General features: G+C 43.4%; 2 protein-coding genes across 2 annotated transcripts in view; both read right to left on the bottom strand.

Annotated features, from left to right (window-relative positions):
- LOC120047673 (transcription factor 25-like) overlaps positions 1-17,759 on the bottom strand; it is a 37,162-nt gene extending 19,403 nt beyond the window's left edge. Inside the window, exons 1-13 of the mRNA XM_038993228.1 lie at positions 17,401-17,759; positions 16,837-16,986; positions 16,606-16,674; positions 16,298-16,419; positions 16,090-16,155; positions 15,922-16,004; positions 10,389-10,519; positions 7,857-7,956; positions 6,308-6,401; positions 6,072-6,164; positions 2,976-3,081; positions 2,698-2,857; positions 2,442-2,529 (exon numbers count right to left, since the gene is read on the bottom strand). Coding sequence (XP_038849156.1) covers positions 2,442-2,529; positions 2,698-2,857; positions 2,976-3,081; positions 6,072-6,164; positions 6,308-6,401; positions 7,857-7,956; positions 10,389-10,519; positions 15,922-16,004; positions 16,090-16,155; positions 16,298-16,419; positions 16,606-16,674; positions 16,837-16,986; positions 17,401-17,616 — 1,478 coding nt within the window. The 5' untranslated portion in view covers positions 17,617-17,759. The remainder of the gene's footprint in view (positions 1-2,441; positions 2,530-2,697; positions 2,858-2,975; positions 3,082-6,071; positions 6,165-6,307; positions 6,402-7,856; positions 7,957-10,388; positions 10,520-15,921; positions 16,005-16,089; positions 16,156-16,297; positions 16,420-16,605; positions 16,675-16,836; positions 16,987-17,400) is intronic.
- Positions 17,760-18,880: 1,121 nt separating this feature from the next.
- On the bottom strand, positions 18,881-22,760 carry LOC120056328 (cytochrome b-245 light chain-like). Its single transcript, XM_039004557.1, has 6 exons — positions 22,333-22,760; positions 21,832-21,901; positions 21,501-21,575; positions 20,711-20,794; positions 20,310-20,391; positions 18,881-19,915 (listed from the first exon to the last, which is right to left on the bottom strand). Exons 1-6 carry the CDS (start codon positions 22,388-22,390, stop codon positions 19,718-19,720), a joined length of 567 nt encoding a protein of 188 aa, XP_038860485.1. The 5' UTR covers positions 22,391-22,760; the 3' UTR covers positions 18,881-19,717.
- Positions 22,761-25,375: the final 2,615 nt, after the last annotated feature.

Here is a 25,375-nt window from a genome sequence, read left to right as displayed (position 1 = left end):
GAGAGCATCCTGACTGGTTGCATCACTGCCTGGTATGGCAACTGCTCGGCCTCTGACCGCAAGGCACTACAGAGGGTAGTGCGTACGGCCCAGTACATCACTGGGGCCAAGCTTCCTGGCATCCAGGACCTCTACACCAAGCGGTATCAGAGGAAGGCCCTAAAAATTGTCAAAGACCCCACCCACCCCAGTCATAGTCTGTTCTCTCTACTACCGCATGGCAGGTGGTACTGGAGCGCCAAGTCTAGGACCAAAAGGCTTCTAAACAGCTTTTACCCCCAAGCCATAAGACTCCTGAACAGGTAATCAAATGGCTACCCGGACTATTTGCATTGTGTCCCCCCCAACCCCTCTTTTACGCTGCTGCTACTCTCTGTTTATCATATATGCATAGTCACTTTAACAATACCTACATGTACATACTACCTCAATTAGCCCGACTAAGCGGTGCCCCCGCACATTGGCTACCCAGACTATCTGCATTGTGTCCCGCCACCCACTAACCCCTCTTTTACGCTACTGCTACTCTCTGTTTAACATAGTATTTGATACACTGCCGATTTTGCAGGTTTTCCTACTTACAAAGCATGTAGAGGTCTGTAATTTTTATCATAGGTACACTTCAACTGTGAGATATGGAAAATAATCCAGAAAATCACATTGTATGATTTTTAAGTAATTAATTTGCATTTTATTGCATGACATAAGTATTTGATCACCTACCAACCAGTAAGAATTCCAGCTCTCACAGACCTGTTAGTTTTTCTTTAAGAAGCCCTCCTGTTCTCCACTCATTACCTGTATTAACTGCCCCTGTTTGAACTCGTTACCTGTATAAAAGACACCTGTCCACACACTCAATCAAACAGACTCCAACCTCTCCACAATGGCCAAGACCAGAGAGCTGTGTAAGGACATCAGGGATAAAATTGTAGACCTGCACAAGGCTGGGATGGGCTACAGGACAATAGGCAAGCAGCTTGGTGAGAAGGCAACAACTGTTGGCGCAATTATTAGAAAATGGAAGAAGTTCAAGATGACGGTCAATCACCCTCGGTCTGGGGCTCCATGCAAGATCTCAGCTCGTGGGGCATCAATGATCATGAGGAAGGTGAGGGATCAGCCCAGAACTACACAGCAGGACCTGGTCAATGACCTGAAGAGAGCTGGGACCACAGTCTCAAAGAAAACCATTAGTAAAACACTACGCCGTCATGGATTAAAATCCTGCAGCGCACGCAAGGTCCCCCTGCTCAAGCCAGCGCATGTCCAGGCTCGTCTGAAGTTTGCCAATGACCATCTGGATGATCCAGAGGAGGAATGGGAGAAGGTCATGTGGTCTGATGAGACAAAAATAGAGCTTTTTGGTCTAAACTCCACTCGCCGTGTTTGGAGGAAGAAGAAGGATGAGTACAACCCCAAGAACACCATCCCAACCGTGAAGCATGGAGGTGGAAACATCATTCTTTGGGGATGCTTTTCTGCAAAGGGGACAGGACGACTGCACCGTATTGAGGGGAGGATGGATGGTTCCATGTATCGCGAGATCTTGGCCAACAACCTCCTTCCCTCAGTAAGAGCATTGAAGATGGGTCGTGGCTGGGTCTTCCAGCATGACAACGACCCGAAACACACAGCCAGGGCAACTAAGGAGTGGCTCCGTAAGAAGCATCTCAAGGTCCTGGAGCGGCCTAGCCTGTCTCCAGACCTTAACCCAATAGAAAATCTTTGGAGGGAGCTGAAAGTCCGTATTGCCCAGCGACAGCCCCGAAACCTGAAGGATCTGGAGAAGGTCTGTATGGAGGAGTGGGACAAAATCCCTGCTGCAGTGTGTGCAAACCTGGTCAAGAACTACAGGAAACGAATGATCTCTGTAATTGCAAACAAAGGTTTCTGTACCAAATATTAAGTTCTACTTTTCTGATGTATCAAATACTTATGTCATGCAATAAAATGCAAATTAATTACTTAAAAATCATACAATGTGGTTTTCTGGATTTTTGTTTTAGATTCCGTCTCTCACAGTTGAAGTGTACCTTTGATAAAAATTACAGACCTCTACATGCTTTGTAAGTAGGAAAACCTGCAAAATCGGCAGTGTATCAAATACTCCCCACTGTATATGCATAGTCACTTTAACCATACCTACATACTACCTCAATTAGCCAGACTAACCGGTGCCTGTATATAGCCTCGCTACTGTATATAGCCTCGCTACTGTTATTTTTCACTGTCTTTTTACTGTTGTTAAAAATAAAAAAAACTTATCTATTGCTCACCTAATACCTATTTTTTTACTTAAAAATTGCACTGTTGGTTAGGGCCTGTAAGTAAGTAAGCATTTCATTGTAAGGTCTACACCTGTTGTATTCGGCGCATTGATATAGGAATGACATGACAGACAGGGAGACATGATGCCTCGGTTGAAGCAGATGTTTTACCCCAACTGGCTTCTGGGTCCAAAGAAGTCATGTGACGATACAGCAGCATCTGGCTGCACTGTGCACAGGTCCAACAGAGGCATCAACACTGGGGAACACACAAACAAACAGATATCAGGCATAGGTCTCTTTTCTCTGTGTGTGTGTGTGTGTGTGTGTATGTGTGTGTGTGTGTTCTATATAAGCATCCATGGTGGAACACATTCTGACGGCTGTCCCTCTCAGGCCTGTGTATGTGTGTGTGTGTGACTTTAACCTCCAGGGAACATGATGAGAGCGTTCTGCAGCAGCAGGTCAGCCTTGTCTTTGAGCCTCTCCCTCTCCTCTGACTCAGTCTGATCCTCCTGACTCAGGTGGAAGTGGCTCAGAGCCACAGAGAAGGCAAAGTTTGGCAACTGGGACAGGTTTCTGTGCACCTGGGAAACACACACACACACACAGGAATCAGACAATACACACACCACACACAGAAATCAGACACACTGGTATGAGGTCACACACACAGGGAAAATCTTGCACACACACTCGTCTCACCTCCCAATCCTGGTATAGCCGGAGGAGGAAGTTGTACTCTCGTGAGCGCAGGGAGAGGAAGTCAATGAGCAGTAGCATACAGAGGGGATCGCTGTCGGGGTCCAGACTTGGGAGAAAAAGGAGATGACGGAATAAAACACACAACAGCTCCTCTTCTTCAATGAATACTTCATTCAGTTTCGTCTACATAACTATTATATAAATAAACATTACATAAATAAAATAAATGGTTTCTTTATTAAAAGTGGACCCATGACAACCCGTGACCAGAATCTGTGCCATTGCTGGAAACACTCAATATCCTGGGGATCCTAAATACAGTGACACTATACATAATGGAAATGGAGGCACTGTGCTTTTACTGGTATTTCAAGCTTTATCCACTCGTATTGCTGCAGGTAGAAAATCCTAGGAAATGTTATTTAATTGACACTGTCTCCAATCAATCAATGTCTGGTTGTGCGTGTGATATTTTTATTTACTATAACTTGGCATGGAATACTATTTGTAGATCAGTGATTCTACACCTTATTTTGCTCAAGCTGATCCTCTCCAACAGACTTGGAAGATGTAGCTGTAAATTGGGGTCAGTTAAAGGGGAGATTCAATGAAACCAACCATGGAAATACATTGTATGTAATTCGGGGGGTAGCCCCAACAGATTCAAACCCAGATCCAGCGACTATAAAGTCATTACCTGTTGGCTTGACAGTCACTGGATCTGGGTTTGTGGATCCGCGTTTGAGTCCCGGTCTGGGCTACCCTCCAATTTTGTTACATTGGTGTCAGAAGTGGGATTGGTGCACATTAGGCCATCCGAGCGGCGTGTACTCGTGAGGGACTAGGCATAGCTTGGGGACACACTCTCCCGAAGGAAGGGGGTAGTGAAGCAACCATAACCCAACACCTAGCGAGCTCGTCAAGAGGTTCGGACCTCTTGGAGTAACAGGTTAAGGGCTTGGCAGTCGCTGGACCTGGGTTCGAGTCACGGTCAGATATTGATTGGAGACAGCTTGTGTCAATTAAATAACATTTCCTAGGATTTTCTACCTCCAACACTATTGGATAATGCTGGAAATACCGGTAAAAGCACAGTGCCTCCATTTCCGCAACAAAAAGCAGGGCCCTATATGTGGTATATGACAGAGCTGCTGCGGGCGGCAGGGCTGTTCATCTGGTATTCCTTTCAGTCATCTACTGAAGCAGAGATAAGGTCCTCCTGATCATAATACAGCAGGCCTGAGAGGGACAGCTGTCACAATGTGTTCCACCATGGATGCTTATACAGAGCAGACACACACCACCGTGAGGGGAGGAAGCCAGTGTTTGACGGAAATCATAGATAAACACTGAGTGTACAAAACATTAGGAACACCTTCCTAATATTGAGTTGCACCCGCTTTTGCCCTCTGAAGAGCCTCAATTTGTCTGGGTATGGACTCCACAAGGTGTTGAAAGTGTTCCACAGGGATGCTGGCCCATGTTGACTCCAATGCTTCCCACCGTTGTGTCAAGTTGGCTGAATGTCCTTTGGGTGGTGGACCATTCTTGATAAACCCAGGAAACTGTTGAGCGTGAAAAACCCAGGCACCTACGACCATACCCCATTCAAAGGTACTTAAATATTTTGTCTTGTTCATTCATCCTCTAAATGGCACAGATACACACTCCATGTCTCAATTGTCTCAAGGCTTAAAAATCCTTCTTTAACCTGTCTACTCCCCTTCAATAAATTACATCAATAAGGGATCATAGCTTTCACCTGGATTCACCTGGTCAGTCTATGTCATGGAGAGAGCAGGTGTTCATAATGTTTAATACACCATGACCACCACATCCTAGATAAGATAAAGGCCTAAAACACAGGGTCGAGGCAGATGAATGTGTAGTAATAGCCCTTCCATAGTGTGTGGACTGTCCCATGGGTGTTGTACTGTCATACCGCTTAGCCAGGTTTTATGACCAGTAATGGATCCATTTAGAGGAGTCATTCCTGGGTAATATATAGAAATCTGACTTGGATTTATGTTTGTTTAGTTGATATGAAGTGTGGTAAGACCTTTATTATGATAATATATGAGAAGGAATCTTTATAAGAGGACATTTTAGATAACAATTGGGATCGGGCACAGATTAGCAAAGCGCAGCCTTTGTGCCATTTAATAAACTACAAATATCACATCATTAATATATTTTATTTAAATTGTTTGAACAATCTGTTTTTTATATCCACTACATGACCAAAAGTATCTCAAACATCTCATTCCAAAATCATGGGCATTAGCATGGAGTTGGTCCCCCCCTTTACTGCTTCAACAGCCTCCACTCTTCTGGGAAGGCTTTCCACTAGATGTTGTAACATTGCTGCAGGGACTTGCTTCCATTCAGCCACAAGAGCATTAGTGAGATCAGATCTTAGGCTTGTGTGCGGCTGCTCTGCTTCAGCACTTAGCGGACCTGTTCTGTGAGCTTGTGTGGCCTACTACTTTGAGGCTGAGCCGTTGCTGCTCCTAGACGTTTCCACTTCACAATAACAGTAATTACAGTTGACCGGGACAGCTCTAGCAGGGCAGACATTTTATGAACTGACTTGTTGGAAAGGTGGCATCCTATGACGGTGCCATGTTGAAAGTCACTGAGCTCTTTCAGTAAGGCCATTCTACTGCCAATGTTGGTCTATGGAGTTTGCATGGCGGTGTGCTCGGTTTTATACACCTGTTGCAACATGCAACAATTTCAAAGATTTTACTGAGTTCATATAAGGAAATCAGTGAATTGATAAAAATGTATTAGACCCTAATCTTTTAAATGCACACATTTTGTCTTTATCTGCACTGTTTGTCTTTCAATTGGCTTTTTTTGTCCGAATAAATAACACACGTTGTCCGTCGCTGTACTTCTTCCATTATGCGATTCTCACCTTCCCTCCACCCCTGACACCTAGGGTGCACACTGCACACACACACACACACACACACACACACACACACACACACACACACACACACACACACACACACACACACACACACACACACACACACACACACACACACACACACACACACACACACACACACACACACACACACACACCTCAGGATGAGTCTGCAGTACTCCAGGGCTGTCCGGGGGCATCCCCTCCTCTCCAGGAACATCATGTGCTTATAAACAGCCAAGTAGAATGCCCTGCAGAGAGGATAAATATACAGACAAATGAGATACTTATATTAAACCTTGTAAAATTAAAATATTAAATGGAAATTTAAGAGAAAGGCCCTTCATAACAGTGTTTGTGGATTGACCTGTATAGCAGAGATGTATTATCTAACCTGTTTTCTGGTCGCAGGTAGTCCAGTCTGCTGGTTCCTGACGTCAGGCTGCACACAGGGTGGAATGCACACTCAAAGCTGTACAGGGCACGCTCTGAAAACACACACACACCACACAGTCTTTAATCAAAGACAAGTGAAAATATATAACTTTAGCCAGCACTACCTGGCTGCTAAACAGTCTCAGTGATTCTCAATTGGTAGATCACCATACCCATACCTTCCACCTGTCTGTGTTTGTCTTTTGTAAAAACATAAATGTCTCCCTCTGCTGGAAGGCATGAAAACAGCTTTAAGTGAAACCACTCACCTTCTCCCTTGCAAGTTCCGGTGTCAACAACTACATCAACAAGACTAGCTACCTAGAGGTAGCAGCATTTCTCATTGGTCAAAACACTGGTAGGATCCCAATGTACTAAGCCCCTGCAAAATAAGATTATACAACTGTATAAAAAAATTCCAGAATTGCTGTAATGAGTTGATTTGAGTAGGACCTCATTAGCATGATCAGGAGCAGCTGACAGGATGAGAGGGGCTACACCCACACATCAAGAATCTTGACATGCACTTTCAGTGACTATATCTGAACAATCAGTGGGTTGTTTGAATGTATTGCGTACAGTATAAACATGTGGCTAGATAACCAATAAATATTTGAGATGGGTTCAATTCAGTTACGTGTGGTTGAAAATGTACTTTCACCTTGGAGGTCAGAGAGAAGTCACTGTAAATGGAAGCTGCTTTTGATTGCCCTCTGTATTGATGTGATTTAGCCCTGACCAAAGTGTGCTCTGCTCTGCCTTAACTGTATTTATCAACTCATTTATAGATGATGATAGCAGGCTAGTAGCAACAGGCTTGGAGTAACAGTATGGTAACATTTCCTGCCTAAATGCATTACCTGAGGAATCTCAAATACGCTACTTTGCATGCTGGCCCCTTGTTGTTCTTTTTTTCCAATTTAGAGTCTTTCAGAGAATAAACATGCGGTGGATACAGCTGACTCAATTTAACTATTATACCTTATCTAGATCAATTGCATAAGGCAGAGGTTCTTAAGCTTTTTCAGCTCGAGACCCAAATGAGAAATTTACTGTCCTCAAACCACCCAAATTAAGAAGAAATAGTGTGTGTTTATAAATGTTTACTCCTAACTCGCGACCCACCACTCACATGCTCAGGGCCTACGTCGGTTTCCAAACCATAGTTGAAGAAACCCTGGCATCAGGTAATATATGACATACTAGAGCTGTGTGTGGTATAGGTATTGTGTATCCACTAACCTATTAAACATGTACTGCCCACCGATGTTTATCAAGAATAATGTTGCATAAACTTATTCCAACTATTTATTTGGGACCTAGATTAAATTGTATAAGAGTCCAAGGAAACATACCAAAGGGGTCTCATGACACATTTACAAACCTTGAGCAAGAGGATACAGCAGAGAGGATCCTCAACTCACCAATAAGAGCTTTGAGTATGACCCTCCTTGCCAACCAGAGCAAAGACAGGAGTCCCACTCACCAATCAGGTCCCTGACACTCACCGATTAGATCCCTGGCCATTTCCTGGTCCTCCTGTATGCGGCAGACATCAGAGAGCTGCAGCAGGGAGTCAATGTGGTAGGGGTTCATCTGTAGCAGGGCCTGGGGAGAGCGTAGGATGGGGGAGGACAAGGGGAGCGTTGAGTGGACAGGTAAAGGGTGGGGGAGACAGGGAGAGGTTGGGGAGACAAGGAGAGGGTAAGGGAGACAAGGAGAGGGTAAGGGAGACAAGGGGGTGGACAGGGGCAGGGTGGGAGGGAGACAGGGAGAGAGAGTGGGGGAGACAGGGGCAGGGTCAGGGAGATGGGGGAGGATGGGGGGGACAGAGAGAGAGTGGGGGAAACAGGAAGAGGGTGGGGGAAACAGGAAGAGGGTGGGGACAGGAAGAGGGTGGGAGAAATAGGAAGAGGGCGGGGGGGACAAGGAGACAAGGAGAGGGTGGGGGAAACAGGAAGAGAGTAGGGGAAACAGGAAGAGGGTGGGGGAAATAGGAAGAGGGTGGGGGGACAGGGGGAGGAAACAGGAAGAGGGTGGGGGAAACAGGAATAGGGTGGGGGAAACGAGGAGGTTGGGGTGGACAGGGTGAGGGAGAAAAGTAGAGGGTGGGGGAGAGAGGGAGAGGGTAGGGTGGACAGGGGCAGGGTGGGGGAGACGGGGGAGGTTGAGGAGATTGGGGTGGGCAGGGGGGACAGGGTGGGGAAGACAGGGAGATGGGTGGGGGAGTTGTGGGGGGGACAGGATCACTGTTTGTCTAAACATTAGAAACCATGTACAGTGGCAAGACAAAGTATGTGAACCCATAAATTGTTGTGACCTGATCATCTAGGTCACAACAATAGACAAACACAGTCTGCTTAAACTAATAACACACAAACAATTATACGTTTTCATGTCTTCATTGAATACACTGTGTAAACATTCACAGTGCAGGATGGAAAAGAATGTGAACCCTTGGATTTAATAACTGGTTGACCCTCCTTTGGCAGCAATAACCTCAACCAAACGTTTTCTGTAGTTGCGGATCAGACCTACACAACGTTCAGCAGGAATTTTGGACCATTCCTCTTTACAAAACTGTTTCAGTTCAGCAATATTCTTAGGATGTGTGGTGTGAACTGCTCTCGAGGTCATGCCACAGCATCTCAATCGGGTTGAGGTCAGGACTCTGACTGGGCCACTCCAGAAGGTGTATTTTCTTCTGTTGAAGCCATTCTGTTGTTGATTTACTTCTGTGTTTTGGGTCGTTGTTCTGTTGCATCACCCAACTCCTGTTGAGCTTCAATTGGAGGACAGATAGACTAACATTCTCCTGCAAAACAACTTGATAAACTTGGGAATTCATTTTTCCGTCGATGATAGCAAGCTGTCCAGGCCCTGAAGCAGCAAAGCAGCCCCAAACCATGATGCTCACTCCACCATACTTTACAGTTGGGATGAGGCTTTGATGTTGGTGTGTTGTGCCTTTTCTTCTCCAGACATAGTGTTGTGTTCCTTCCAAACAACTCAACTGTAGTTTCATCTGCCCACAGAATATTTTGCCAGTAGCGCTGTGGAACATCCGGGTGCACTTTTGCAAACTTCAGACGTGCAGCAATGTTTTTTTTGGACAGCAGTGGCTTCTTCTGTGGTGCCCTCCCATGAACACTATTCTTGTTCAGTGTTTAACGTATCGTAGACTTGTCAACAGAGATGTTAGCATGTTCCAGAGATTTCTGTAAGTCTTTAGCTGATACTGTAGGATTCTTCTTAACCTCATTGAGCATTCTGCACTGTGCTTTTGCAGTCCTCTTTGCAGGATGGCCACTCCTAGGGAGCGTAGCAACAGTGCTGAACTCTATCCATTTATAGACACTTTGTCTTACCGTGGACTGATGAACATCAAGGCTTTCAGAAATACTTTTGTAACCCTTTCCAGCTTTATGCAAGTCAACAATTCTTTGTCTTAGGTCTTCTGAGATCTCTTTGTTCGAGGCATGGTTCACATCAGGCAATGCTTCTTGTGAATAGCAAACTCAAATGTTGTGAGTGTTTTTTATAGGGCAAGGCAGCTCTAACCAACATCTCTAATCTCGTCTCATTGACTGGACTCCAGGTTAGCTGACTCCCGACTCCAATTAGCTTTTGGAGAAGTCATTAGCCTAGGAGGTTCACATACTTTTTCCAACCTACACTGTGAATGTTTAAATGATGTATTCAATATAGACAACAAAAATACAATAATTTGTGTGTTATAAGTTTAAGCACACTATGTTTGTCTATTGTTGTGACTTAGATGAAGATCCGTTCAAATTTGATGACCAATTTATGCAGAAATCCAGGTAATTCCAAAGGGTTCACATACTTTTTCTTGCTACTGTATGTCTTCAACCTGAAATTTCAAATGAATTCACCTCTAGTTTCTCATGCCGTGACCTAGAATCTTAGTCGGGATTTATCTAGAATCTAAATTCATGCATATCAGTTGTCCTAGATATTTGAGACATGCATCACGGCTTTGCTGATCAATCTCCCTGAGACCGTGGGTGTAGCCTTACCACAATGTTGTTGGGATCCATTGACTCCACTGAGTCCAGGAATTTGAACTGAATCTGCTGGTAGTCCCGGCTGTGCTCGAAGGTGAAGTACTGTAGACCATCCCTGGACTCCAGTAGGGTCATTGAGATACCTGAGGGAGGAAATATTACAGACAGTATTATTCTATGTGAGTTACATGCAATGACGTATATAAACCCTGGATTGCTGATGCTATGTATTGCCCATTCAGAGGCTAAGTTTCTGCAACTGGCTCCTGGACTTCCTGACGGGCCGCCCCCAGGTGGTGAAGGTAGGAAACAATACCTCCACTTCGCTAATCCTCAACACTTGGGCCCCACAAGGGTGTGTGCTCAGCCCCTTCCTGTACTCCCTGTTCACCCATGACTGCGTGGCCACGCACGCCTCCAACTCAATCATCAAGTTTGCAGACAACACAACAGTAATAGGCTTGATTACCAACAATGACGAGACAGTCTACAGGGAGGAGGTGAGGGCTCTGGGAGTGTGGTGCCAGGAAAATAACCTCTCAATCAACATCAACAAAACAAGCATTAATAAATGCATTTCTATAGCTTCCAAAATCTTTATTTTTTTTTTAAAAAAAATTAAATTTTTTTTTACAATTGAGGAGGAGTACCAAGATGGCTGCGCGGTGGCTTCAATACAGCGCCCCATCAGTTATCCAGGATTTATACACATTATTGGTTAAATGTGTGTACAGTTGCAGTATGTTGAAATTGCATCAATTTGATATAGATGTGTATGTGGAATAAAGATAATGATAAGACAATTCGATATATAGCTATACAGTGCATTCGGAAAGTATTCAGACCCCTTGACTTTTTCCATATTTTGTTACGTTACAGCCTTATTCTAAAATGGAATAAATAGTTTTCTCCCCTCAATCTACACACAATACCTCATAATGACAAAGCAAAAACAGGTTTTTAGACATTTGAAATATCACATTTACACAAGTATTCAGACCCTTTATTCAGTACTTTGTTGAAGCACCTTTGGCAGTTATTACAGCCTTGAGTCTTCTAGGGTGCACCTGTATTTGGGGAGTTTCTCCCATTCTTCTCTGCAGATCTGTGTCTGTGTGCTTAGGGTCGTTTTCCTGTTGGAAGCTGAACCTTCGCCACAGTCTGAGGTCCTGAGCGCTCTGGAGCAGGTTTCATCAAGGATCACTGTACTTTGCTCAGTTCATCTTTCCCTTGACCGTGACTAGCCTTCCAGTCCCTGCCACTGAAAAACATCCCCACATCATGATGCTGCCACCAGCATGCTTCACGGTAGGGATGGTGCCAGGTATCCTCCAGACATGACGCTTGGCATTCAGGCCAATCTTGGTTTCATCAGACCTGAGAATCTTGTTTCTCATGGTCTGAGAGTCTTTAGGTGCCTTTTGGCAAACTCCAAATGGGCTGTCATGTGCCTTTTATTGAGGAGTGGCTTCCATTTGGCCACTCTACCATAAAGGCCTGATTGTTGAAATGTTTTTGTACCCTTCCCCAGATCTGTGCCTCGACACAATCCTGTCTCTGAGATCTACGGACAATTCCTTTGACCTCATAGCTTGGTTTTTGCACTGACATGCACTGTCAACTGTGGAACCTTATATAGACAGGTGTGTGCCTTTCCAAATCATGTCCAATCAATTGAATTTACCACAGGTGGACTCTAATCAAGTTGTAGAAACATCTCAAGGATGATCAATGGAAACAGGATGCACCTGATCTCAATTTCGGTCTCATAGCAAAGGGTCTGAATACTTATGTGAATAAGGCATTTCTGTTTTTTATTTTGAATACATGTCTATAAATCTATTTTCGCTTTGTCATTATGGGGTATTGTGTGTAGATTGATGAGAAAAAATATATTTAATCAATTTTAGAATAAGGCTGTAACGTAACAAAATGTGGAAAAAGTCAAGGTGTCTGAATACTTTCCGAATGCACTGTATATATTTAAGTGGAATAAAAATTGCAATCTGTCCCATTCATTCCATGCCCATGTACAGTATAGCACCCTAGAATTTGAATGAACACATTTTGGGCTAAGGAGAGGGAAGCATTTCACGGTGACACAGCAGTCCTGGTGTACCACATTCAAGCCAAGGCATTGAGACCACTCAAAAAGTGAGAGGTAAAAGATAAAATCACCCATCTATATTTTGGAAGGGAAATTTTATTTCCCAGACCAAATCTCCAGTCAGGTGATTGCATAAGCCTTGAGTTTGGGGGAGCTTTAACACCCTGAGGAGTAGCTAACACTAACATAACAGAGACCCTGATTCTTCTCCAACTTCAGCTCTGGGTTAAACAGCCCAGTATCCCACAACACCAGGGGCAGTATGGACCCAAACATAAATGGACTCTTTCCCAAACATCAATAGAGTCTTTGAGGTCGAGGGCTAAGCAGCACTTGATTAATGATATGTGGTGATTGGACTGTTTTTTAACAAGACGTCATAGGGCAACGTTTAAGAACACAGCCTTTAGTGTGATCCTACCCAGAAAAGCTGTCTCTGTCAAACAAGGCTTCAGGCTGACCACTGCTGTTAACATGTACTTTCTTCTGCTGCTACTCTTGATTGGTTATATGCTACCCAAACTGAGTCCCACAGATGACAATTCCGAATGTGGTAATGTTGTCTTGTTGCTCAACACAGAGGCACCAGCACGAGGAGATGGGGATTAAAATAAGCATAATTGATTAAATCCTAATAAATAGAAACTGGCATATCAAAATGTATTTCAGAGAACTGGAGCTACTGTAGAGGAGAGACTGACTGCATCACTACATGTCTTTGTGAGAGGTATTGACGTGTTGAAAGCACCAAACAATCTGTTCAAACAGCTAACACACAGCTCAGACACCCATACATACCCTACAAGACATGGCACCAGGGGTCTCTTCACAGTCCCTAAAGCAGGGGTCTCCAACCCTGTTCCTGGAGAGCTACCCTCCTGTAGGTTTTCGCTCCAACCCCAGTTGTAAATAAGATGGTTCAGTTTACCAACCAGCTAATTATTAGAATCAGGTGTGCTAGATTAGGGTTGGAGTGAAAACCTGCAGGATGGTAGCTCTCCAGGAACAGGGTTGTAGAGGCCTGCCTTAAGGCCAGCACAGAGGTTGGGAAACGCACAGTACTTTATAGAGCCAAGACTACATGGAACTCTCTCCCACATCAGGTAACCCAAACTAGCAATAAAATCAGATTTAAAAAACATAAAACAACACCTCACAACAGGGACTGCGAAGAGACACACACATTGTAATATTGTATGATTGTACATTTTAGACTGTACATTTGTAATGGTGGAGCAGTGTGAATTTGTATAGCACACAATGTTTGTTGTAATGTAATGATTTATTTATGATGTAGACTATTGTTTTGATGTGTTGTTTTGTAGGGTTGGGCAGTATCCAGATTTTCTTACCGTCATACCGTTTTTTTTTTACCATATCGGGGTATACGGTATTACCCGAAATGCACATAAGGGGCGCTATTTCAAATAATAATGAATATAAATATGTATTTATTTATTTACACACAAAACCATTTAGGCAACATGGATCCTGATCCAGGAGGGGATTGAATGTGTCTTCTGTAACCAAGAACCTTGATCTTGACATCTAGCCACTTAGCTAACAAGTTAGGAAACCAAATGCATAGCTGGAGCCCTGAGCTGGATATAATTTATTTGACACATCTTAGATTTCTTATAGTAATACTTAAATTATATTTATAAGCAGTGAAGTAGTACGCAACCTCACGAGGCAGGGGTGCCCTTAACCCCAAAAAGTATTTTTACATTTTTTTAATTATTCATTTCTGAACGGTATTGAAAATCATACTTATTTTGAAATATTTAGAAATAAACCATTTATACTGCATACCGGGGTATCGCCCAAGCTTATTTTTCTGTTCCTGTTTGGACCCCAGGAAGAATAGCGGCTGCCTTGGCAGCAGCTAACGGGGATCCTGTCATGCCTCTCGATTGTTTACATGAACTTAATTTATGCCATCATACTTACAGTATTTTACTGTATGAGGTAGGGCTAACCTCAGTTAGTCGACTGGTCGATTGTTTGGTCGACCAAGATTTCTTTAGTTGAGCAGAAGCAAAATCATTAAAAAAAATAACAATCATGCTGTACAAGACACCTGTCTGATTTGCGCCTGTCTGAGTGGACTGATCCATTGTGGAGGCCGTGGGGATGGAACAGCTCATCAGTCTAAGACGTGATACTGGAATTGTATATGCTTATACTACGTAAGAACAATGGTGCAACAAAAATAAAATCATATTATAACAAATGTGCTTTCTCCTGCGTTGGACAGTGGTCGCTGTCTGCGGTTCTGAAACATCAGTGCGCTGTTGAATTGGCGCCTTTTCCTAGACCATGTTGCTAATAGCAAAGTTAACCTGCATATTGGTGTTGATAACAATGCAACAGAGGCAGCAGCAGAGTTAGGAGATGAGAAAACAGCCCTAAGTGAGAAGAGAGGAAACCTCAACTTAGTTAGGTATATAATCAATAGCCTAACTGTTAAACGTGCCTGGCTTTATAAATCATCCATATATATCTACAGAAATAAGGCAGTTCCTGCTTCTGTTGCCTGTTAAGAGTGTTTGTCTTACGGTGTTCAGAGATTGTTATAACCAATTTATTGATGTGATTATGATATGCTATATGTCAGGCCCCATTGGTCACGTGCATGCGAAGCATACATGTGTCACGTAGAGAGAGCAAGGGTTGAGGGAATAGGGAATGTTTTTCCTAAACAAATTAGGGATTTCGGTAACATAACTTTTCAGTCAGAAATGGCTTCAGCAACGCGTACAGTGCTATACTCACTGTTGATGTGTGTCTTTGTGTGTCTTAAATATTTAATCAAACAGTTCGCTTAAAGCATCAGACAAGCTCAGTGCATATAGTTGATTTGATTAAAACACATAGCACGTGTCTCTCTCTCTCTCTCTCTATATATATATATATATAATTATTATTATATATTTTTTAAATGTAACCTTTATTTTACTAGGCAAGCCAATTAAGAACAAATTCTTATTTAAAATGACAGCCTACACCAGCCAAACCCGGACGACGTGGGCCAATTGTGCGCCGCCCTATGGGACTCCCAATCACGGCCGGTTGTGATACAGCCTTGACTCGAACCAGGGTGTCTGTAGTGACGCCTCTAGCACTGAGATGCAGTGCCTTAGACTGCTGCGCCACTCGGGAGCCCAAAATATATGGAAAAATGCACGTTTAAAAATTTAGACCAATCGATTGCTCGAAAGAACAGATGACTCTTGGTTGACCGATCATTTTTGGTGTTGGGGACAGCCCTAGTATGAGGGCATTATCTTTTGTTTTGTGACTTTGTCATGGGAGATACTTAATTACATTTTAATCCACAAAAACATTTATGTTAAATGTTGCATAAATAGTATGTATTCACAAGGCTTTCAGCGTTCTGAGCGATGCCGAGTGTGAGAGGTTGAGTGTAGGTCTGACCTGGGCGACTGAAGCGTGGCCAGGTGTCTTTAGGGATGGTCATCCAGGTGCTGCGATGGAACTGTCTCTGTCTCTGACGAGGTCTGAGGAAAGAATGAAGAGATGGCCTTACACTGTAACCTTTAATAGTAGTAGTCCCACTGATAAGGAGTTCTGTGAAGATCTTACCTTTGATCTCCAAGAACTGCTCGAGCTCCAAAGTATCTCTTCAACTCCGTCTCAGGATTCAGGTTCCTAACAAACAAAATAGGGTATGTCCCAATAAAATGTATCACTGATAAATGACTGCCATAAATTAAGTATATTATGATTGTATGACGTTACCCCACTAAGAGACCTGATGTCTGATTGGCTGCTGTGCTGTTAACCTACTCACCTGTGTTCCACATAGATTACAGGCCTGTTGTCTGAGGCTCCACAGCCCTCACTCTGCAGGGTCAGTCCATTAGACTGCTCTATGGTCTCCAGCAACGCGTCAATGTCTTCCCCAGCTCCCTCCTGACAACCACACATAAGACAGAGCAGCCTATGTGACCGAGTGAGACGGCATCAGGGCAGCACCCCCATAGCCTCAATACATAATTAAATGCTGCTAAAGCAAGTGGTTAATATGGCAATGTGCACAACAGTGCCCTCACATTGGGGGACATATGTGTAAGTGATTTGTCAAGATGGACTGTATACCTGTTTATCTCCTGTACTGTTCTTTTTCTTCTTCTTCTTTTTCTTTTTCTTGCTCGCTTTATCTCCGGACTGACATCATAAGAAAATAAAAACTATTAGACAACTCTTCAAAACATTTAGACTAGATCAATCATCCATAATAACAACAAGACTGAGGAGGAATGGGGCTCACAATACCCCATGATACTGTAGAGGCTACAGTGCATCAGGGGCGTCCGTCTCTCTCCTCACCTTCGCAGCACCTGTCTCAGGCTGTGCATCTCTCTTCTCTGTTTCCCCGCTGTCACTCTTCTCCTTGCTTTCATCACCATTCTGTTCTTCTGGCTTCACTGTGTCTTCATCCGTCGTGGCTTTCTCTGCTTCATTCTCTGCGTCACATATCTGCAGCGACGTGGGTCCAGCAAGAAGGACGGAAAGGCTCAGGTTAAGGTTGTATATCAGAGATTAAATCTCTACATTGCACAGTTTTAATTCATCTCTGGTCAGTCTCTGCCTTGATTTCTTGCCATTGGGATTCCAACCTATCATCGTGACATTCATATGGTCAAGGCAAGGGGGTGTACTGTAAGACTCCTGTCTGGCCAGGCAAAATCGGTTAGTCAGTATAATGCTGGTTTGATTTGTTGACAGTCTGCATATGTCAATGTGTCCTGCTGCTTTTTTCATTGACTAGCATAACAAACTAGCTAGCTATGTCACACAGTTATGTAGCCTAGGGGGTGGAGCTACGTGGCAGTTAGCGAGACATTTCGTAAACATTTTGCAATGTGTGTTAGAAAAAGAGAAACACTCCACCAGTTCGTAAATGTTGCTCAAGTTTTTCTTATTCTTCTTCGCTTTTCTGATGCTGCTCTTAACAGTCTGGAGAACAGCTTCATCCGGTTCCTCTTCTTCTTCCTCAACATCCGCAGCCTGCTCCTCTGGCCCTTCACCTGGCACAAGATCCCCGAGGTCCAGGGCCTCCTGCCCCCGCTGTTTCCCCTTCAACCTCCTCAGAGCACGACTCGACATCTTCCCGGGACAGAGTTGTCACGAAGATGGGTTATGGTTCAGCTGGGATTTGACCCAGTTTCAACCATAAACAACATGAGCAAAATACGCATGCCAAAGAGTTTATTCTACGGGTGCTCCATGTAGACAATCTTGGTGCATGCCAACTATTTTCGTTTTGATAATCACAGTTCGCTGCCGTTTACCTTTGTACCACTAGGCAGCAGTAGTGCGTAAGGACAAAGGCTCTGAAAATGCCTGAAATTAGTTAACACAAAAGTGAAATAACGACGTTCAACATTTAAACTATTATTTGCATGCTGGAGGAGCGGCAACCACTGCCAAGGCTGTTGGTGTAAAGTCAGTTAATGGTTTCAAAGCCTATGACCAATGCATATTTTTTTGGAAACAAGGGTTGCCCTTGGTCTATCAATAGCTTTTATTTTATTATTTTTATTTCACCTTTATTTAACCAGGTAGGCTAGTTGAGAACAAGTTCTCATTTGCATCTGCGACCTGGCCAAGATGAAGCATAGCAATTCGACACATACAACAACACAGAGTTACACATGGAATAAACAAAACATACAGTCAATAATACAGTAGAAGAAAAGAAAACAAAAAGTCAATATAGAGTGAGTGCAAATGAGGTAAGATAAGGGAGTTAAGGGAATAAATAAGCCATGGTGGCGAAGTAATTACAATATAGCAATTAAACACTGGAATGGTAGATGTGCAGAAGATTAATGTGCAAGTGTGTCATGGTGTCAGGTGCAGTGTGTCATGGTGTCAAGAAATGGCCATTTAAATAATAAATTAGACTGAGTATAACACAGATAAACCAAAGAGGAAGCTTCACCTGTTCCTGCTGCTGTTATGATGTAATGGTTGCCAACCCCAGAGCACTCAAGGAAACACACATTATATTCCTCATTCTTGAGGTAAAGGTCACTGTGAACATAGGAATGAAGAAGTTGCTTCATATGGAGAAAAGAAATGTATGTGTATGTCACAACCTCTGGAAATGTCATTAGGGTATATAAACATAATCTGTATCATCTGTTATAACTAATGTATGACATCTCTGTGGCTGTGTATGATCTGAATAGTGCACAAACTTCTAGTGTGTCGTAATAAAGTGTGTGAGCGTCTTTGTGTGTTGCACTGTGAGAAGGAAGGAACTATTAGAAAAGAGGAAATGTAAAACTTGAGACATGACACGTAATTGTCATTCCAAACCCACAGTCCATCAATGATGAAACAGACACAAACATTAATTGTAGTTATATGGTAAACATACACATTTTAATAACTAGAATAACTATGTTTATTTTCAGATTGTATCAAAAGCATAACAAGCATAAAACATAGACACACATTGTTTTGTAGAGAGGTGAATACACAACTATCCAACATACAGGTAGTTGGCCACTGACATAGTAAACCGGCCAAAAAGAGAAAGAGATAAAGCAAAACAGTGCTTGCTTATAAACAATTAACATTCCAGTGTAGAAGAATACAGTATATTTTGAGGATACAAAATGTAGAAATAGCTCTTCATTCTCTTTTAAAATAATTTCATTATGTCTGTGCCAGTAAATGTGGTTGATTCTCATCCACATCTATTTGTCCAATTCCTCTCAAAATAACTTACTGTCACAACAAGAATACAAACTTTTCCATTTACATTCCAAAGCCTTTTGGGGACCAAAATTATAACTGAAAGAGTTGTGGCAGGCGGTTCAGAGATATAGGACACAAACCTTTTGCAGGAACTAAGGCACAGCAACATCTCAGTTCAATACAATCCCTTATACATCATCAAACATCAGCAGCAGTGTGTCCTCTCCACAACCCTCTACTCTCCGAGGCCTGATTCCTAACTTGATACCAGTCCATAAAAAATTCCCATTGACGCCAATTCCCAATTTACACAAAACCTAAGTTATGCAAGCTTATCCATCTCAATTTAGGATTCGGTCCTCAGCCAACGGCAGCTGGGATTGAGCATGGCCTGGGTGGGGCTCCACTGTAGATCTGTTTTGGTTGGGGCTCAGTGGAACAATAAGCTAACCTGAGTGAGCTTAGCCCAGCAGGCCTAAAGTAAGGAGAGTAAGGGGATCTAGTCATCATTGGCAGTGACAGCGATGGGGTTGACATAGGCAGCCGCCTCCAGGTCCTCTGCCCGTTTCCTGCGCATCTCTGCGGGTGGGCGTGGTGGAGGGTTCTGGGGAGGGAGCTTGATGCTCTCTCCCACCGGCTTACGGGCACTCTCCTTGCTGGGCAGGATGGGCTCCCACTGCTCCCCTCGGATGGCCGCCTGGAAGACATACAGACACAAAAGACAAAAGATCATTCAGGCTCCCTCAATAACATAGATAAATGGGTTGCTCTGGTGCTGCTCTCTAGAAACATGCATGGAGTGAATTCCCAACAACAATAGGTGATAACAGCCAAGTCACTCCCCTGACAGCCTAAGTTTCTTAACTAGCTAATAATGTCTCAATAAAAATAACAGAGGGGAAACAAACACTTCCTTGTAAATCAAGCGCAGTAGGTTCATACAGGAAACCTGAGTGTTGCATCAACTGATGGCATCAGCTGATATTGCACCAATTAGATTTATCACACTGCCTTTATATGGCGGTCAGACAACAACACTACCTTGTTGTTGTCTGACCACCTAACTTGGGTCAAATACTTGAAATACTAACCGCAAGGTAGATGAGGCTAGCTATGCCGAGGCAGACACAGCCAAGAACAGTTGCAAGGAGGAAACCACCAGGAATGCAGATCCTATGAACACACACACACACACACACACACACACACACACACACACACACACACACACACACACACACACACACACACACACACACACACACACACACACACACACACACACACACACACACACACACACAGAAAAAGAATGTTACAAAGGTAAGGCACTGATAACATGCAATGTGATATTTAAACAATGAAGATGGTGTCGAGAATGACTGTGCACAATGACACAACCTGTCTCTGCTACAGCTGGAAGGAGACAGTGAAGGGAAAGAATGTTGTCTCAGCCCAGAGATCTGACTAGACTGACACACAATGTACTCACGCTGCATGTAGAAATGCTCTGACATAGTAGTTCCTGGTCAGTGGGCCGAATGACTTCACACAGACAGTGAAGCAGTACTGACCCCTGGAAGAATCACAATATTAAGAGTTATTTATCGTGAACTTTCAAACTTTCAGCGATGAAGACTTTCTTATGACTTGCTTTCAACTGGGGGAATCATATCTGTTGCATCACTGTTAGAGTGACTTTACAGAAATGTTACCTTAGTATGGTGTATGTGTAACCGATGTGAAATGACTAGCTAGTTAGCGGGGTGCGTGCTAATAGCGTTTCAACCGGTGATGTCACTCCCTCTGAGACCTTGAAGTAGTTGTTCCCCTTGCTCTGCAAGGGCTGCAGCTTTTGTGGAGCGATGGGTAATGATGCTTCGAGGGTGGCTGTTGTCTATGTGTGCAGAGGGTCCCTGGTTCGAGCCCAGGTAGGGGCGAGGAGAGGGACGGAAGCAATACTGTTACATTGGTGCCGTGACCCGGATCACTGGTTGCTGCGGAAAAGGGGGAGGTCAAAAGAGGGGTGAGTGTAACCGATGTGAAATGGCTAGCTAGTTAGCGGGGTGCGCGCTAATAGAGTTTCAATCGGTGACATCACTCGCTCTGAGGCCTTGAAGTAGTTGTTCCACTTGCTCTGCAAGGGCCGCGGCTTTTGTGGAGCGATGTGTAACGATGCTTCGAGGGTGCCTGTTGCCTGTGTGCAGAGGGTCCCTGGTTCGAGCCCAGGTAGAGGTGAGGAGAAGGACGGAAGCAATACTGTTACATATGTGGGTACTCACGTCCTTTCTACGCTGGTGCCCTTGTTTCTCTTGCCCCTTGGGTACTCTAGTAGACAGACAAACACCCCTGCAGCTCTGGGCACACCAGTCAAGGTTACTCAACAACAACAGGTACACTTGGACCTCACTATACAATGCAAATATACATTTGGGTCTCATCTGGACATAAATGCACAAATAAGATACATTATGGTGTAGATGTCTATAATGCATCTACAAACATTTCCTTGTGACGTGTCAATAGTAAATCAGCATTTAATCACGACAATAGATACAATTTTGTGCATGGAATTATACTGTGAGAGACAGCTCTGCCCCAGTGAAAGGATACATAGCATAAGCAGCAAACTCCCAGTCCCTGAACTGGCCTGCCACCCCCACTATGCCACCAGTAAGGAGAACTGAAATGAGGAAGTAGGAAGAAGATTTTTATTCGTTTATCAAAACAGTTTCTGCAAGTCACAGATGAAGACACTTTTTTTTATATACTGTAACTTTCAAATCGAAATGTGCCAAGAACCAAATCACTTGTACACTTTTTTCCCAATTTGATTTGATTTAGTGTTTTATACAGATATTTTTTCATTTTACAAATATTCTCACTACCAATATAATTTCATGATTTATAATATTTTTGTCTGGAACATTTTATACATTTTGTTTTTGGTCGGTTTTAATGACCAATGTTTGTTAGGCGTACCTTACTGGAAAAAACACATTCTTATACAGTAATAAATCACACTCAATGAGATTATACAGTCCTTTAACAGTTGACACCATTATACAAATACCAAACTCAGATGTCTAAACTTGTCAAAAGTGCTCTACTCACTGAGCCCCGCCGCCAGAGACTGTTCATTGGCCCACATAGCCCATTCTATTTTCCCCATTCTGTCTCCGTTCGGACCAACAGAACCCCCTCCACAGTTATCCAACTGATCGCGGTTGTCACGTTCGATTATTATGGAAAGTGAAAATGTATAAATTTTGGAGGAAGAAAGGTGGGTGGTAGCAGCCGCCTTGTCCGGCCTCGGTCTCGTAACTTCTGAGCGATAGGCAAAAGGGTTGGGGATGTGACCTGCGAGGAGTAAACCTTAAGCAGAGAGGAAGAGGCGAAGCGAAGCGAAGCGAGAGCACCAACTCGGCCAAAAATCTGTATTATACAAGCAGGTGACGTTGTTTCGTTTCTATCGCTCACCAAGTTGTTGTATGGAGGCCAATAAGCGTGTCGAACTTGGTCAACAAAAAATGTTATGGCTTATTTGCTACGTGAGGTTTATTTGATCGAATAGAAGTTTCGTAATGCTTAAATTGTTACGAGTGTACTGATATAAGTAGGACACGTGACATCCCGGCAATTTTGAGAAAAAACACTTTATATCAGAGATCTTTTCTCTGTATACATCAATGATGTCGCTCTTGCTGCTGGTGATTCTCTGATCCACCTCTACGCAGAAGATACAATTCTGTATACTTCTGGCCCTTCTTTGGACACTGTGTTAACTAACCCCCAGAAAAGCTTCAACGCCATACAACTATCCTTCCATGGCCTCCAACTGCTCTTAAATGCAAGCATCACTACTCTGGACAGTTCTGACTTAGAATATGTGGACATCTACAAATACCTAGGTGTCTGGTTAGACTGTAAACTCTCCTTCCAGACTCGCATTAAGCATCTCCAATCCAAAATTAAATCTAGAATCGGCTTCCTGTTTCGGAACAAAGCATCCTTCACTCATGCTGCAACATACCCTCATAAAACTGACTATCCTACCGATCCTTGACTTCGGCGATGTAATTTACAAATTAGCCTCCAACACTCTACTCAGCAAATTGGATGCAGTCTATCACAGTGCCATCAGTTTTGTCACCAAAGCCCCATATACTACCCACCACTGCGACCTGTATGCTCTCGTTGGCTGGCCCTCGCTTCATATTCGTCGCCAAACCCACTGGCTCCAGGTCATCTATAAGTCTTTGCTAGGTAAAGCCCCGCCTTATCTCAGCTCACTGGTCACCATAGCAGCACCCACCCGTAGCACACACTCCAGCAGGTATATTTCACTGGTCACCCCCAAAGCCAATTCCTCCTTTGGCCGCCTTTCCTTCCAGCTTTCTGCTGCCAATGACTGGAACGAATTGTAAAAATCACAGAAGCTGGAGACATATCTCCCTCACTAACTTTAAGCACCAGCTGTCAGAGCAGCTCACAGATTACTGCACCTGTACATAGCCAATCTGTAAATAGCCCATCCAAGTACCTCATCCCCATACTGTTATTTTTTTTTTTTCTCCTTTGCACCCCAGTATCTATACTTGCACAATCATCTTCTGCACATCTATCACTCCAGTGTTTAATCGCTAAATTGTAATTATTTTGCCTCTATGGCCTATTTATTGCCGTATCTCCCTTATCTTACCTCATTTGCACACACTGTATACAGACTTTTTTTTCTATTGTGTTATTGACTGTATGTTTGTTTATTCCATGTGTAACTCTGTGTTGTTGTTTGTGTCGCACTGCTTTGCTTTATCTTGGCCAGGTCGCAGTTGTAAATGAGAACTTGTTCTCAACTAGAGTACCTGGTTCAATAAAGGTGAAATAAATATTATTAATTTTTTTCGAGATGGCTATGCATGAGGCTAGCAGCATCTCTCTTTCCATTGAATAAAGGCGGTTGACGTCAACAACACTCAACGAATATTCAAAAATGGTAAAACATTATGAGATGTATCCACCAATCCAAAAAGAGGATAGGCAGAAGCTAGACAACCAGCTATGCTTATTAATCTGTGCCGTTTTGTGGACAACGACTCCATTGTTAGGGCAGAGAGACAAGTAATTGCGGTCCAAACACTTAAAAGACACACCCTATCCCCTCAGCCCTCAAATTAAGTGGACACTTCTGATGACATGTTTTATTTCTACAATTTCCAAAAGATAACCAAACAAAAACATATTTACTTTTTATTTGACTTGTTTGTGCATTAGTAGCAGAATTTCTAACTTATTTGCATTCGTTTTTATTTACACGTGAATGTTGACTTCTCCATTTATGTTGTTTTTGAGTTTTCTCTGACTTTTCTTAGCGGATTTACAATCGTCGCGAATTGAATTGGGGAGTTTCATGCCCCGGAGTGAACATAATTATACACTCGCAAAGCCGCCTAAAAACGAGGGCTACGGTGCTTACGTTGCAAACCTCCCTTGCTTTGCTAATCATTTGGACCGCCACACCAAGATGGCAACTGGGATTCCCCCAAGGGCATAAGGCGAGGGTAAGTGGATGAGGGTGTGTCTTTCAAGTGTTTGGACCGTAACCCTTGTCAGTATATCCATAATCTTTGCCTTAACTAACTTTGCTGCCTGACATGATTTGGTCAAGGGGGAAACGTTCAGCTGTTGTAATATAGAGCAGGCTCAACTTGCCCAGCAGACATAAATTGTCCAACTTGCACTTAAACCAGGGTTCCCAAACTCAGTCCTGGGCCCCCCACTGGGTGCACATTTTGTTTTTTGCCCTAGCACTACACAGCAGATTCAAATAATCAAAGCTTGATGATTAGTTAGTTATTTGAATCAGCTGTGCAGTGCTGGGGGAGAGGGGCACAGGACCATGTTTGGAAACCCTGACTTAAACAATGGGGGATGAACCAGAAATATCAGTTGTTTTCAGTAAAACATTTTTAGCTGGGCCAACTTTAAAGCAGACTCAACTTGCCCGACTGCTCAGTTCACTTGCCCCAGGCAATAGGGCAACACTTAAGGTCCCTGCTACAACTAGGTTGTAGAGTTTTTGTAGTTTTACCTGGTTACCATCAGGAGAGAAAAAAATGCCCCCACCACTCTGGGACCTGTAGTGCCACCTCTGAAG

The sequence above is a fragment of the Salvelinus namaycush genome, chromosome 1, assembly GCF_016432855.1.
Source record: "Salvelinus namaycush isolate Seneca chromosome 1, SaNama_1.0, whole genome shotgun sequence".
Lineage (NCBI taxonomy): Eukaryota > Metazoa > Chordata > Actinopteri > Salmoniformes > Salmonidae > Salvelinus > Salvelinus namaycush.
The sequence above is the reverse complement of the archived record's forward strand: the minus strand, read 5'-3'. Positions and strand labels throughout refer to the sequence as shown.

Bases quoted from the DNA above. Each gene is read 5' to 3' on its own strand.
- LOC120056328 (XM_039004557.1), bottom strand. From the start codon at position 22,390: ATGGGGAAAATAGAATGGGCTATGTGGGCCAATGAACAGTCTCTGGCG. The intron at 21,902-22,332 runs GTGAGTAGAGCA...TCCTCATTTCAG, and splicing joins GTCTCTGGCGGCGGGGCTCA to TTCTCCTTACTGGTGGCATA. The intron at 19,916-20,309 runs GTTAGTATTTCA...TATGTCTTCCAG, and splicing joins CTAGCCTCATCTACCTTGCG to GCGGCCATCCGAGGGGAGCA.